Source organism: Poromitra crassiceps (assembly GCF_964638095.1).
Source record: "Poromitra crassiceps genome assembly, chromosome: 7".
In the NCBI taxonomy this organism is placed as follows: domain Eukaryota; kingdom Metazoa; phylum Chordata; class Actinopteri; order Beryciformes; family Melamphaidae; genus Poromitra; species Poromitra crassiceps.
Genome location: NC_139628.1, coordinates 57,150,092 through 57,163,351, shown reverse-complemented (window position 1 = coordinate 57,163,351; position 13,260 = coordinate 57,150,092). Strand labels below are relative to the sequence as shown.

General features: G+C 48.0%; 1 protein-coding gene across 1 annotated transcript; it reads right to left on the bottom strand.

Moving 5' to 3' along the window:
* Positions 1–2,204: 2,204 nt before the first annotated feature.
* On the bottom strand, positions 2,205–11,349 carry LOC310780055 (vang-like protein 2). Its single transcript, XM_083640592.1, has 7 exons — positions 11,114–11,349; positions 8,868–8,994; positions 6,988–7,595; positions 5,765–5,901; positions 3,329–3,464; positions 2,738–2,984; positions 2,205–2,508 (listed from the first exon to the last, which is right to left on the bottom strand). The coding sequence occupies exons 1-7, from the start codon at positions 11,182–11,184 to the stop codon at positions 2,248–2,250; spliced, it is 1,587 nt and encodes a 528-aa protein (XP_083496718.1). The 5' UTR covers positions 11,185–11,349; the 3' UTR covers positions 2,205–2,247.
* Between the last annotated feature and the right edge of the window lie 1,911 nt (positions 11,350–13,260).

Below are 13,260 nucleotides of genomic sequence, written 5' to 3'. Positions count from 1 at the left end.
AGTTCGCCTGTCATGATATTTCAGCCAGCCATGTCAAGTTTGACATATTTGACTGTCTACTTCACTAAAATAGTGAAAAATACTGTGTAATGTCAAATAGAGCTGCGACGATTAATCGATTAGTTGTCAACTATTAAATGAATCGCCAACTATTCTGATAATCGATTAATCGGTTTGAGTAAAAAAACTCAAATGTGAATATTTTCTAGTTTCTTTACTCCTCTGACAGTAAATTGAATATCTTTGGGTTGTGGTCAAAACAAGTCATTCGAGGACGTCATCTTGGGCTTTGGAAACCACTGATCGACATTTTCCCTCATTTTCTGAGATTTTAGAGACCAAACAACTAATGGATCAAATAATGGACAATGGAAATAAGCGTTAGTTGTAGGCAGCCCTAATGTCTAACGGCCTAAAAAGAGACTTATAGCGTGATGACTAATTATGCTGCACCCTGCAAGTATCCCACCCCCTCTTCCACACCTCCTCCACCCTTCCTGTCTCTGACCTTTGATCTCCGCCCTCTGATATGATGTCATTTCCTCTTTCTTCTTCTTCTTTCACTGGTCCCATCGCCTAAACTCTCTGACTGCAGCCGACTAAGGCTGGGCATCGTTTCAAAAATGTACCCTTTAAGTACCCTTAAAGTGATACCAGTACCCTTACGCTTCGTTCACACAGACAAGCTACGCCTTGCCTTGCCTCAACCCACGCCTACGCCGAGCTGGGCGTGAACCTGTTACACGCTTTTGCGATCACACCGCACGCCTTTTGCACGCCGAACCTGGAGCCGAGTCACAAGCGCCTCTCCTCTCTCCCGACTGTATTTTTTCACGTGTTGTCCAGAATTGTCATGGGTAGCCTCTAGGTAAAATAAATAGGATATATTTAATGTTCTATTGATGCTGGATATGTATAACCAGGTCTGACTATAGTCGGACATTTTAGAGAGGTGATCTTGCAAGAATATGTGCTGGCACAACAACATTGTCCATCTTGCTTCTTCGGTCGCTATTCTCTCTCATGAAGATTTGTTTGCCGACGGGGAGAAAGCCCCACGTGAGAGCCACCCGTCAATCTCTCCGTCTCTCTGCTCAACATGTTGTAGTAACTCCATTTTATTTTGAAATTCAGTTGACTTTTGCCATTTCCGACGGATATTGTCGTGTTTTTCTTTCATGGCTTGACAGAAGAAGCCTGCCTGCACGCGCCTTGTCGGCTTCAAAATAGAACTCACGCCTAAACGATAAAATCGGCAAGGCACAGGCGAGGCGTGGGTACACGCAGGGTTCACGCTCAGGCGCACGGTGTACACAGCCTCGTTGACTAAAACGGACACCTATTAAAAAGCGTGGGTAAAGGCAAGGCGTAGGCAAGGCTTGGGTGGCCGGTGTGAACCCAGCCTTAAAGTGATACCAGTACCAATAGAGCACTTCATGCGATACCTGTTTATTTTTGAACTGCCAACTCCGTCACATACGCCGCACTCGACTTCACCGCCACAGGCTGTGTGGGTTGTAGCTGCTGTGGCAGTGGGCCAATCACACGTCGCATTAAATCGAAGAACGCTTGCGGCGATTGGCTGTGAGCAAAACCATACGAATAGTCATTTTTCTCTAGATCTGTGTGCAGAAAGGATCGAATGCACGTGTTGTCTGACCGGAGACGTTACAATACTACTTGGCACTGGGTTATTTCAGTCGATACCTTAAAAAGGTATCAAGTACCGATACCGCCCCCTGCAGCCTACACGGAGCCTACACCCTGCAGCCTACACGGAGGTCTACACCCTGCAGCCTACACGGAGCCTACACCCTGCAGCCTACACGGAGCCTACACCCTGCAGCCTACACGGAGCCTACACCCTGCAGCCTACACGGAGCCTACACCCTGCAGCCTACACGGAGCCTACCCCCTGCAGCCTACACGGAGGATACACCCTGCAGCCTACACGGAGCCTACCCCCTGCAGCCTACATGGAGCCTACACCCTGCAGTCTACACGGAGCCTACACCCTGCAGCCAACACGGAGCCTACACCCTGCAGCCTACACGGAGCCTACACCCTGCAGCCTACACGGAGCCTACACCCTGCAGCCTACACGGAGCTTACACCCTGCAGCCTACACGGAGCCTACACCCTGCAGCCTACACGGAGCCTACACCCTGCAGCCTACACGGAGCCTACACCCTGCAGCCTACACGGAGCCTACACCCTGCAGCCTACACGGAGCCTACACCCTGCAGCCTACACGGAGGTCTCCGACTGCAGCCTCATCACAAACTTGTGGCTCTTGGGGTCGATGAACTCCTCCCCCAGGCGCAGGAAGGGGAGGGGCGTCACCGTGACAACCAGAGAGAAGTCGAGGCGTCTGAGGGAGAAGACCAGGCCTTGGCGCAGAGCGGCCGTCACCGGCTCCTCGCTCACCAGTGTCCACTGACGCCCCCTGCTGTTCTCCCTGTGGTACTGCAGGGTGGGCCCCGGGGTGAGGTAGCGCTCAAGGAAAGCCTGGAAGGGGAGGGAGAACACACACAAATTAGATTATGGATCACAAATCATCTGCATTAGTTCAGTTCAATAAATAAATCCATCAATCAATAAAATATACAGCATGCTAGCACCTATATAGACCCTCTCCTCCCATATTTAGTGATGCTATCTTAATATTTGTGTTAAACGTTGATGTCCTCCTACAGAAAACCAAGCATGGCTCCAGCAGTAGCAGAGCCCTGCTCACCTTGGGGGTCATGTTGTGTGTGATGCAGAACTGCAGGTGGTTGATGATGTTCTCCATGCTGTGGTAGGGCTGCTGCCGGGTGGTCCTCAGGTACTTCTGCATGGCCCGGGCCATGGGGGCGAAGATGGCCTGGGCCGCCTCCCGCGGGTCCATCACCTCCCTCGGGTGTTTGGGGGAGGACGCGGCCGGCTCGTCCTCCTGCAGACGCTTGATGTTGGTGAAGGCCTCCTCTACCGCCACCACCAGTCTGGGAGGAGGGAAGGCAGCGCGAGGTGAACGCCGGTGAGTTGAACCGAAAGACTTGTTTTCGTATCTCGTCGCTCGCTATGTGCTGTTTATGCACAGGGCTGTGGCATGGTCAAATCTTTTGACAATGTAAATCTGTCGGTAGCTTTAGGGCTGCGGTGAGCAGAAAAACATCCCAGAATGCAACACATCCAACCTGGAGGCGGATGGCACTTTTATAGCTGGTTGACACTGAGCTGAAAGCGGATACCTGCACAGTAGTCGTAAGGTGTCCCTAAGTGTATATCCGTGCTTGTGCTCATGTGTGGTGTTGTATATGCGCTTGCGACGTGCGCATGTCCTCACCTGGCCTTGCGTTTGCGGGTCCTGCGGTCCATCTCTGCCTCCTCGTAGTAATATTCGTTGTGCGAGTTGTCTCTCCTCCGAGCTGCCGCCGCGATCATGGCTCTGGACTGCCCAGTGGAGTTATTAGTGCTGTTGTCTGAAGACAGAAACACGTTATCAGTGCTGTTGTCTGTAGACAGAAACCAGTTATTAGTGCTGTTGTCTGTAGACAGAAACAAGTTATTAGTGCTGTTGTCTGTAGACAGAAACAAGTTATTAGTGCTGTTGTCTGTAGACAGAAACAAGTTATTAGTGCTGTTGTCTGTAGACAGAAACAAGTTATTAGTGCTGTTGTCTGTAGACAGAAACCAGTTATTAGTGCTGTTGTCTGTAGACAGAAACAAGTTATTAGTGCTGTTGTCTGTAGACAGAAACAAGTTATTAGTGCTGTTGTCTGTAGACAGAAACCAGTTATTAGTGCTGTTGTCTGAAGACAGAAACAAGTTATTAGTGCTGTTGTCTGTAGACAGAAACAAGTTATTAGTGCTGTTGTCTGTAGACAGAAACAAGTTATTAGTGCTGTTGTCTGTAGTAGGGATGGGCATTTCTAGCAAAAACACTATTCGAAATTCGCTGGCCAAATTCGAATTTAATTCGAAATTCGAAAATAAAAATAAAAATGTAAAAAAAATTAAAAATGTAATTTTTTTTTTTTTTTTTTGTGAGTGAAATGTTGCATTGTCTCCCCTGATTCTAAGTCTACGGCTTTATTAATTAATATAAAAAGCTTCTGCTGTGGATTTTTAGCTCAAACAAGCATTGCACCACTGAAGTAAAGAACATGTTACATGACATTGACATTTTCGAAAATAAAAAACAGTTTTGACAATCATGAGTGGTTCATTAAATATTTAGTAGGCTCAGGTCTGAGTGCCAAAGGGGTGCCAAAGTCACCCCCTCTCCCTCTTCATGGGATTTCATCCGCCATTCATTTTTCCATAAACCTTGCTTAAAATGCTTATAGAAATTGTTTTACTTGCTCAAACCAAGCGATTTGACTATACTTAGAATCAGGGGAGACAATGCAACGTTTCACTCAAAAAAAAAAAAAAAAAAATTTTTTTTTTTTTTTTTCGAATTTCGAATTTCAATAATAAAAGTCGACCTTGATAATAACAACGATTATTCGAAAATTCGAAATTCGATGCCCATCCCTAGTCTGTAGACAGAAACAAGTTATTAGTACTGTTGTCTGTAGACAGAAACAAGTTATTAGTACTGTTGTCTGTAGACAGAAACAAGTTATTAGTGCTGTTGTCTGAAGACAGAAACCAGTTATTAGTGCTGTTGTCTGTAGACAGAAACAAGTTATTAGTGCTGTTGTCTGTAGACAGAAACCAGTTATTAGTGCTGTTGTCTGTAGACAGAAACAAGTTATTAGTGCTGTTGTCTGTAGACAGAAACAAGAAGACTTTTTTTAAGCAACGACAAGTCATTTTCAGCCACCTGTTAACTGCAATCCAAGTCTTTTGGCCCCTTCCCAAAGCTCGAGACCAGAGGTGAGGGTCAGAACAAAGACTGCCAGGTAAATCGAGAACTTTTGTTTATGGCCCAGTTCTCTCTGTACCACCCGGGTGATATAAATAGGACCCAAGAGACACCCTACTGCCACTAAACAGCATGCTCTGAGTCTCTAGACCTCATCTGCTCTTGGATATCCTGTGCAAACAGGACAGGAAGGAGACAAGGCACATCCTTGAGCCTATGAGAGACACAACTCTCACAGCGGTAAGTTCTCTTATGGCGTTACGCCTAACACAGGGAGGTCAGAGTGCAACATCATGTACCCATTGGTACATGTTTATCTATAAATCCATCCTTGGATTAATTCCATCGTACCTCTGTGGCTATATTTCTAGAGCCCACAGTAATTACCGCTTACGCTCAACCGATTACCACCAGCTAAATGTCCCCAAAATTCGTACTGATCTTGGCAAACATGCTTTCATGTATTCTGCCCCTACAGCTTGCAACTCACTTCAGAGCAACCTCAAACTGAAGGAACTTGTTCCACTTGGAACTTTCAAAAATCTAATGAAGGTCATAGAAGTAGATTCTTTTCGTATTTGCACATGTTTTTTATGAACGTTGTAACTGCTTTTGCCTGTTTTATTGCATGTTTGTGCATTGGTATTTGTTTGTTTTAATGTTGTAACTTTATTACTTTTATGCTGCTATCTTGACCAGGCTTCCCTTGAAAAAGAGGTCTTTGTATCTCAATGGGACCGACCTGGTTAAATAAAGGTAAAAACAAAACAAAAAAAACATCGATGACAATACAATGAGTGACAATGTAGTGAGTTCAGTTGTACTAATTCAGACATGACTCGAACCGTCCTGATGCAGCAAAGAAGAAGAGGAGAGAGGAAGAATGAGAAGACAGCGATGGAGTCTTACCTTCCCCCAGGTTGTACACCTTGAAGCCAGACATCTTCTTGGAGAGGATGGACTTGGGCAGGTTGAGCAGGGCGGGGTTATAGACAGGGAAGTCGGTGTAGTATTGGTCCAGCACCCACACCGCCGCCCGCTGGATACTGGCGAATGAGAAAGAGGAAGACTAGAGTCAGCTGCTGGAATAATAAGACCAATCATCAGATTCTTTTTTCTTTTTTTCAGCCTTTGCAGAATTTGCCAGATAGTATTGGCAAGCAATCCTTGTCAGTTTAACTCTTCATCAAATCCCCATCCAGCTGTCATCTAAGTATGAAAACAACAAATGATAACAATTATCCATACTAATCCTTTTCCTCTTGATTAAAATACTAATAATGATATTCCTGCCACCTGCCCTATCATCGACATATAAACACGTGTTTATATCTCTATGTGCCTGATATCAGCTACCTTAAAATAAAAAATAAAAAATAGAGCTACTACCACCCCCTAGTGTACAGAGATGATATAACAGTTACTTTATTTCCTAGTATCAGTGAGCAAACATTAAAAAACACCCTGAACGGCCTGTGCTGACAGGGGAAGTGGTCAACCAAGCAGGATGTTCAGCGAAGCAGAAAGAGCTGCTTCCTGCGGCCTCTGCTTTTAACGTGTGATAAAAGCACCCGGCTGAAGTGTGCAAATATGCAGAGCAACACCGAGCAAATGAAATAAATGGATAATGGATAATGCTAATGAATCAATCAATAACTTAAGATCCACTTCTGATTGTTACAAAAAAATGTCAGAGGACCACCTTCCCAAATAAACGACAGAAAAAATAAAATAAATGAATAAATTAAAAGAATCATCCAAAATGAATTTCAAACAAGGGTTCTGTTTTGCAGGTCATGTTTGGTCCAAAAATCAAAACTATTCATCAGACTCAAACTCAGTAAATCCTGCACAGTGCATACTGATTATTGTTATTATTATTATTATTATTGTCATTATTATTATTATTATTATACAAAATCACTTTTCTTTAAACAATTTTAATGTTATAAAAAATGTATGACAACAATTTTTGATATTTGAATCAGTTAAAATTGCAATTGCAATATTCTGTCAAATAATTGCAGTTAAAGATTATTATTTTTTCCAATATCTTTCAGCCCTAATTCCTGATATGACTTTTCGGGCACATACAAACAAACAAACAAACAAACACACACACACACACAAACCTGAGATGCCCCACGTTGTAGAAGCGGCTGACCCCGTCTGTGGTCCTCACAACTTTCAGACAGAAAGTGGGCTGCAGGTGCCGGACCTCCAGCAGCACCAGGGCCAGGTACTGAATGAAGAGCAGAGCGTCCACCAGAGAGGCCGCATAGCCCACGATGCCCCTGTAGTCCCTCTCCCGGGGCTCCAGCACCCGCACGCCATAGAACAGCCAATAGCACGCCACGAAGAGGAACACCAGAGCCAGCAGGAGGCAGCGGAACACGAAGAAGCGCGGCATGGTGGCTCGGGGCGCGCGGAGGAACAGCGCCCAGGTGGAGATGAGAAGGACCAGCAGCTTGAAGGCCAGGGAAATGTAAAGGCCCTCGCACGGCGTGCCGCACGGGTCCAGAGCGTCCCGCCACAGCAGCTGGGGCAGAGCCAGGAAGGCCAGGGGGGTGAGCAGAGCGAAGAGCCCCAGGACGGCGCCCAACGCCGGGCCGAGGAAACGGCGGCACTCCAGCGGCGAGGACTCCTCCAGGTCCTTGGAGACGCGCGTCAGGTCCTCGTTGGAGACGCTGTCCACGGAGGTGCCGGTGACCACCGTGGTCGTCTCGCCCCAGTTGTCATCCTGGGAGGGAGGAAGGGAGAGGAGAGGAGAGGAGAGGAGAGGAGGAGGGGAGGAGAGGAGAGGAGAGGAGAGGAGAGGAGAGGAGAGGAGGAGAGGAGAGGAGAGGAGGAGGGGAGGAGAGGAGAGGAGAGGAGAGGAGAGGAGAGGAGAGGAGAGGAGGAGAGAGGAGAGGAGAGGAGAGGAGAGGAGAGGAGAGGAGGAGGGGAGAGGAGAGGAGAGGAGAGGAAAGGAGAGGAGAGGAGAGGAGGAGGGGAGAGGAGAGGAGAGGAGAGGAGAGGAGAGGAGAGGAGAGGGGAGGAGAGGAGAGGAGAGGAGAGGAGAGGAGAGGAAAGGAGAGGAGAGGAGAGGAAAGGAGAGGAGAGGAGAGGAGAGGAGAGGAGGAGGGGAGAGGAGAGGAGAGGAGAGGAGAGGAGAGGAGGAGGGGAGAGGAGAGGAGAGGAGAGGAGAGGAGAGGGGAGGAGAGGAGAGGGGAGGAGAGGAGAGGAGAGGAGAGGAGAGGAGGAGGGGAGGAGAGGAGAGGAGAGGAGATCAGAGGAGAGGAGAGGAGAGGAGAGGAGAGGAGAGGAGAGGAGAGGAGAGGAGAGGAGAGGAGAGGAGAGGAGAGGAGAGGAGAGGGTTAGGCGAGCCTTTATTGTTTTGTGGGAACATTTAGTGTTTGGTGAGAAAATGCAAACGTCAAGTTAAAATGTGTCCTGGGTTTCCACAGAAGAATCTGGTCAAAAGAACACTTATGTTATGTATGTAAGTTCTATTCTCACAGGTCTTGTATTATGTGGGACATCAGGAAATAGCATGCGCATTGTATTGTATAAGGTCAAGATTTTGTAATTGATTACTTTCTGAATTAGCCGAGAAAAAGTTTAAGCTTGTGAAAAAATGCATTCGAAAATCTATCCGGCCTCCATTTTTCACGACAAAAGGATAGAAATAGTGCAAGAAGAATGAAAAGAAATTGCGAAAAAGAAGTTACAGCTCAAATTCCAGATCATTCAATTCACACAGGATTATTTGTGCAATTTGTGCTGGCTAATAATATAATAATAATTTGTGCTGGCCTACAACATTTGCATTCCAAATGACTGACAGACTCGCATGGGATTCAAATCACAGATGATCTTGGCAATGATTATACATGACCTCCTTGAGTGAGTAGTAACATCAGTCCCATAATTATGAATACAGCTTGATAGGAACGTCTACGATCGTGTCCGGAGAGAAAGATAGCGAGGGATGGAGAGAGAAGATAAATAGAAGATAAGTGTGACCCCTGACCCTGTCGTCTCCTCTGGTGGACTCGGTGTCCACCAGCAGTGGCTCTCCGGGGGCCTGGATGGTCACAGACTTGTCCCCGCGGACGCTGCTGTCGCGGCTCTTGGAGCGGTGCCGGTCCCTCCGGTCCCTGGAGACACACACACACAGACACACACGGGTCAGTGCCGGCCCGTTAGACACAGACACACGCGGGTCAGGGTCGGCCCGTTACACACAGACACACACGGGTCAGAGTCGGCCCGTTACACACAGACACACACGGGTCAGAGTCGGCCCGTTACACACAGACACACACGGGTCAGAGTCGGCCCGTTACACACAGACACACACGGGTCAGAGTCGGCCCGTTACACACAGATATACGAATGATCTTAGGCTTACTGTCCTGTCGGCGGGTGGAGAAACTGGGCTTACAGTCAAACAGTAGTGAGAAATTGTTATTGGCGTTTGGGCTAGAATACCAGTAGGTGCTGTTTCAGTGGAACAATATGGCGATGATGATATTATGATATTGGGATACAGACAATTCTGTTGTCTAAATTGATAACAAGCGCATTTTATATAGCGCTCCTATTATGTTTGGAGTCAGTTTGACACCATTTAACATTTAATGTCTCAAAAAACATGATTAACTCATTGAGTGCCAAGGACGAGTATAGTCGTCAAGTCGAATAGTAACGTAGAGTGCCAAAGACGACTAAAGTCGTCAATTGCGTTTTTTGACGGTGGGACGTGGATCAAAGCCTCGTGCATCTCCTGTAAAAATATTGTAGCTATTGAAGGTGTATAACCTATTTTACGGACCCATTAGGTGGCGACAGTGCTCTCCAGATTAGAGAAAGTTGAGGAAAAAAAGCAGAAAAAGCCCCGTGATGAAAGAGAAACCGATGCATGAGCCAGAGCGGCACACATTGCTCTGGCTGGAGCCAACGTTAGCTGCGAACAGCAGCCAATCCGCTCCCACAAATGAGCCCCTCTGTCTCTGCTGCATAGTTTCTCCACACGATTAGCCGCCAGAAAATAAAACCAAAGCCAAACCATTCTCATGAGAATGGTTTGGCTTTTCAGTGTCGCGCTGGGAGCCGGCGCACAAGACTGAGCGCTCCGAAAATAGACTGGGTGCAGCGCACTTTGAAACGCGCAGCAGAAAGCCTTTAATCGGACGCAGCTTCATCCCAGCTCACAACCGAAACCCCAGAAACGCAGACGAACGCGAGCCCGATCCAGACTCCCCCGACGAGCGGCCGCCATCCGAACGTGGATCCGCAGGCTGCAGAGCCTGCCATAGCAGGCAGCAGAGACTCGCCTGACACACGCAGCAGAGCCACCAGAGACACTCCCACGGAGGAGGAGTTTGGAGTTGAGGGGGGTGTGGGTGCTGTTTATTGAAGGAAATTACTGTTCAGATGTTTCAGGTCAGAAAATATTAGCTTCAGACTCAGTGAATGTGCTTGAAATGCTGCATTTCACAAAAGGCTGAATATCTCAGCTTCTAATTTGAAACGCCTGTTTTTGCTCAAAACAACCTATCTTCTCCGGCTGATAACTAAAGAACGGAAAATTATATCAATAAACTTTTTGTTGCTGATGATACAATAGAGTCTCCTCGTTCTTTGTGTGTGTTCGGTGTTTACATAGTAATATCACACAATATTCTGTGGGCCTCGAAAAATCACTGAAAACGCTCTGAAACTCTGGCACTGGGAGCGTCCGTTCTCCAAAAGTGGCTGGCACTCAATGAGTTAACATGATTTTTTCCAAATAAACGGGTAAACAAAGTTTAACATGAAACCAGACCGAAATATATAAAGTTATTTTCTTTCTCTTTGTTTTGATTGAGGGAACTTTCTCGTGCGATTGTTGATCTGTAAAAAACATTCCCATGCTCTCGGCCCCGGGCAGTGATTATTAGGACGATTCGATTCGATGTCAACTACGAGGCAGGTCCCTGATTGGCTCGTCCGCTTTGTGGAATCTGAAGTAGCCCGGCCCGAGGCAGAGGCCAGACGGTGTCGTAGAACCAAACCTAAATGTGAGTTCACGTGAGCGGATGGTTTACCAGGCTGGGGGACCCCCTGGAACCCCCTGAAGGACCCCAGGTGGTCCCGGGACCCCACATTTAGAACCGCTGCTCTCGGGCCCTAACGTAAAGAGAATCATATTGTGAATTTTCCATAAAGACCTAATTCACAACAACACAAACGTGACTCTCGGCTCACCGTACCTGTGCTCTCGGCTCACCGTACCTGTGCTTGCGGGAGCTGCGCGAGTGCGACGACTTGTAGGAGTATCCCGAGTACGTGGACTCGTTGTCCATGTCGGAGGCGGGCGGTGGGCGGAGTTTCCGGGCCCCTCCTCCTGCCCCCGAGCCGCCGCCCCTCTCCCCGAGCGCACCCAGCTGGCTCTTACGCTCGCTGATGGACTTGGAGGAGAGGGCCAGGGGGAGGAGCAAGTCCACCTTACTCCTGAAGGACTCTATCTTGGAGGCCTGGGAGAGAGAGAGAGAGAGAGGGGGGAGAGGGGGGGGGGAGAGAGAGAGGGGGGGGGGAGGGAGAGGGGGGAGAGAGGGGGGGGGGAGAGAGAGAGAGAGAGGGAGGGGGGAGAGAGAGAGAGAGAGAGAGAGGGGGGAGAGAGGGGGGGGGAGAGAGAGGGGGGAGAGAGGGAGAGAGAGAGAGAGAGAGAGGGGGGGGGAAGGAGAGAAAGGGAGAGAGGGGGAAGGAGAGAGGGGGGGAGAGAGAGAGAGGGGGGGGAGAGAAAGAGGGAGAGAGAGAGAGAGGGGGAGAGAGAGAGAGAGGGGGGAGAGAGAGAGGGGGGAGCGAGAGAGAGGGGGAGAGAGGGGGAGAGAGGGAGGGGGGAGAGAGAGAGAGGGGGAGAGAGGGAGGGGGGGAGAGAGGGAGGGGGAGAGAGAGGGGGAGAGAGGGAGAGAGGGGGGGGAGAGAGAGAGAGGGGGAGAGAGGGAGGGGGGGAGAGAGGGAGAGAGAGAGAGGGGGGGGAGAGAGAGGGGGGAGAGAGAGAGGGAGAGAGAGAGAGAGGGGGAGAGAGAGGGAGAGAGAGAGAGGGAGGATAATTAGTCATATTGGACAGGATAAAGGAGTCTCTTGGGGGGGAGGGGTTCCGCCCTGATTGTGTTCTCACCCACACATACATTGAGATTACTGCACTTTCTATTCCGGGCAGCAAGTCTCCGGGGTGCGTCCACATCATGTCCATATGTTCCATTTTCACTGATAGTTTGTGTGTGATGTCACAGTACGGCCCACAGAGGGGCTTACTGGTACAATCAATTACAGCGCGGTCCGTTATATTAGTTTGGAGTCCATTTCACAATGTCGCGTCCCGGAACAGCCAGGCTTTTAAGGTGGAAGGTTCATAGAATTAAATAAATTAGATTTTGCTTCTTTTTATGCGAGCTCGCTTTTATCTAGTATCGCAAAATAGGCTTTTTTGTGTCCGTGTGCAATACACACACACACACACACACACACACACACACACACACACACACACATTCCCCTCCCCTCCCCTGTGATCTCTCACACACACACAGCACATTCCCCTCCCCTCCCCTGTGATCGCCCACAGCAACAGAGCTTGGCTATTACAATGGGGATGAATGAGAGTCTATGGGTGAGAAGAGACAGGAGGTGGGGGGGGGGGGTGTTACCATGGGAACCGGATCATCAACTCTCCAAACTGTCCCCAGTCTCGGCTCGCACCCCCCAAAAACCTTGTTCCGGACGGTACCTCGTTTAGGTGCCATGCCTGAGCTGCTGATTGAAATATCTGCCCTGCGGTGCTCCGGAACTAATTTAGTGTTCAATTGTTGGAGTTTCATTCATTCATTTGAATAGGGACAGATACACGTACATGTAACGTTTACCAAAACATCTGATGTCCTGTATACTGTCCTTTACTCAGGTTGTATGTATTATTTATTAATTCATATATTGTTCCATTTCTTAAAACTTACATGTTTTTTCCCCCCCTGGCTTTAAATAAGAAAAAGAAAAGAAAAAAGTATTTGTTCAAGCACCGTTACCATTTGAAAAGTATCGTTTTAGCGCCGGTATCTGGAAAATACGAAACAATCCCTACATTTTAGGGATGCATATCGGTAACGGATGGTATCGGTATCGGAGTGCGATACTGGCCTAATTTACGGTATCGAATGGGAGAGGGGTCCAATGCTGGCCCGATACTGACACGAGCGCGCCCAATACCACTTAACGGCATACAACGTGACTTAAAGAAAAAATAAATAATTATTTACTATCGGCAAGACTCAAATGTAAGTACTCGTACTCGTCTGCAAAAAAAGTGGTATCGCCGGTGCATCCCTACTAGACTTTGTAATGTGTTTTTGTCCTCCATATATATTATAATGTGCTTCAGA

What these genes read in the sequence shown, in the direction of transcription:
- LOC310780055 (XM_083640592.1), bottom strand. Translation starts at nt 11,184, where the DNA reads ATGGACAACGAGTCCACGTACTCGGGATACTCCTACAAGTCGTCGCAC. An exon ending in CCACCAGAGGAGACGACAGG is followed by an intron (nt 7,596 to 8,867) that starts GTCAGGGGTCAC and finishes CCTCCCTCCCAG; the next exon opens with GATGACAACTGGGGCGAGAC. An exon ending in CACACAACATGACCCCCAAG is followed by an intron (nt 2,509 to 2,737) that starts GTGAGCAGGGCT and finishes CTCCCCTTCCAG; the next exon opens with GCTTTCCTTGAGCGCTACCT.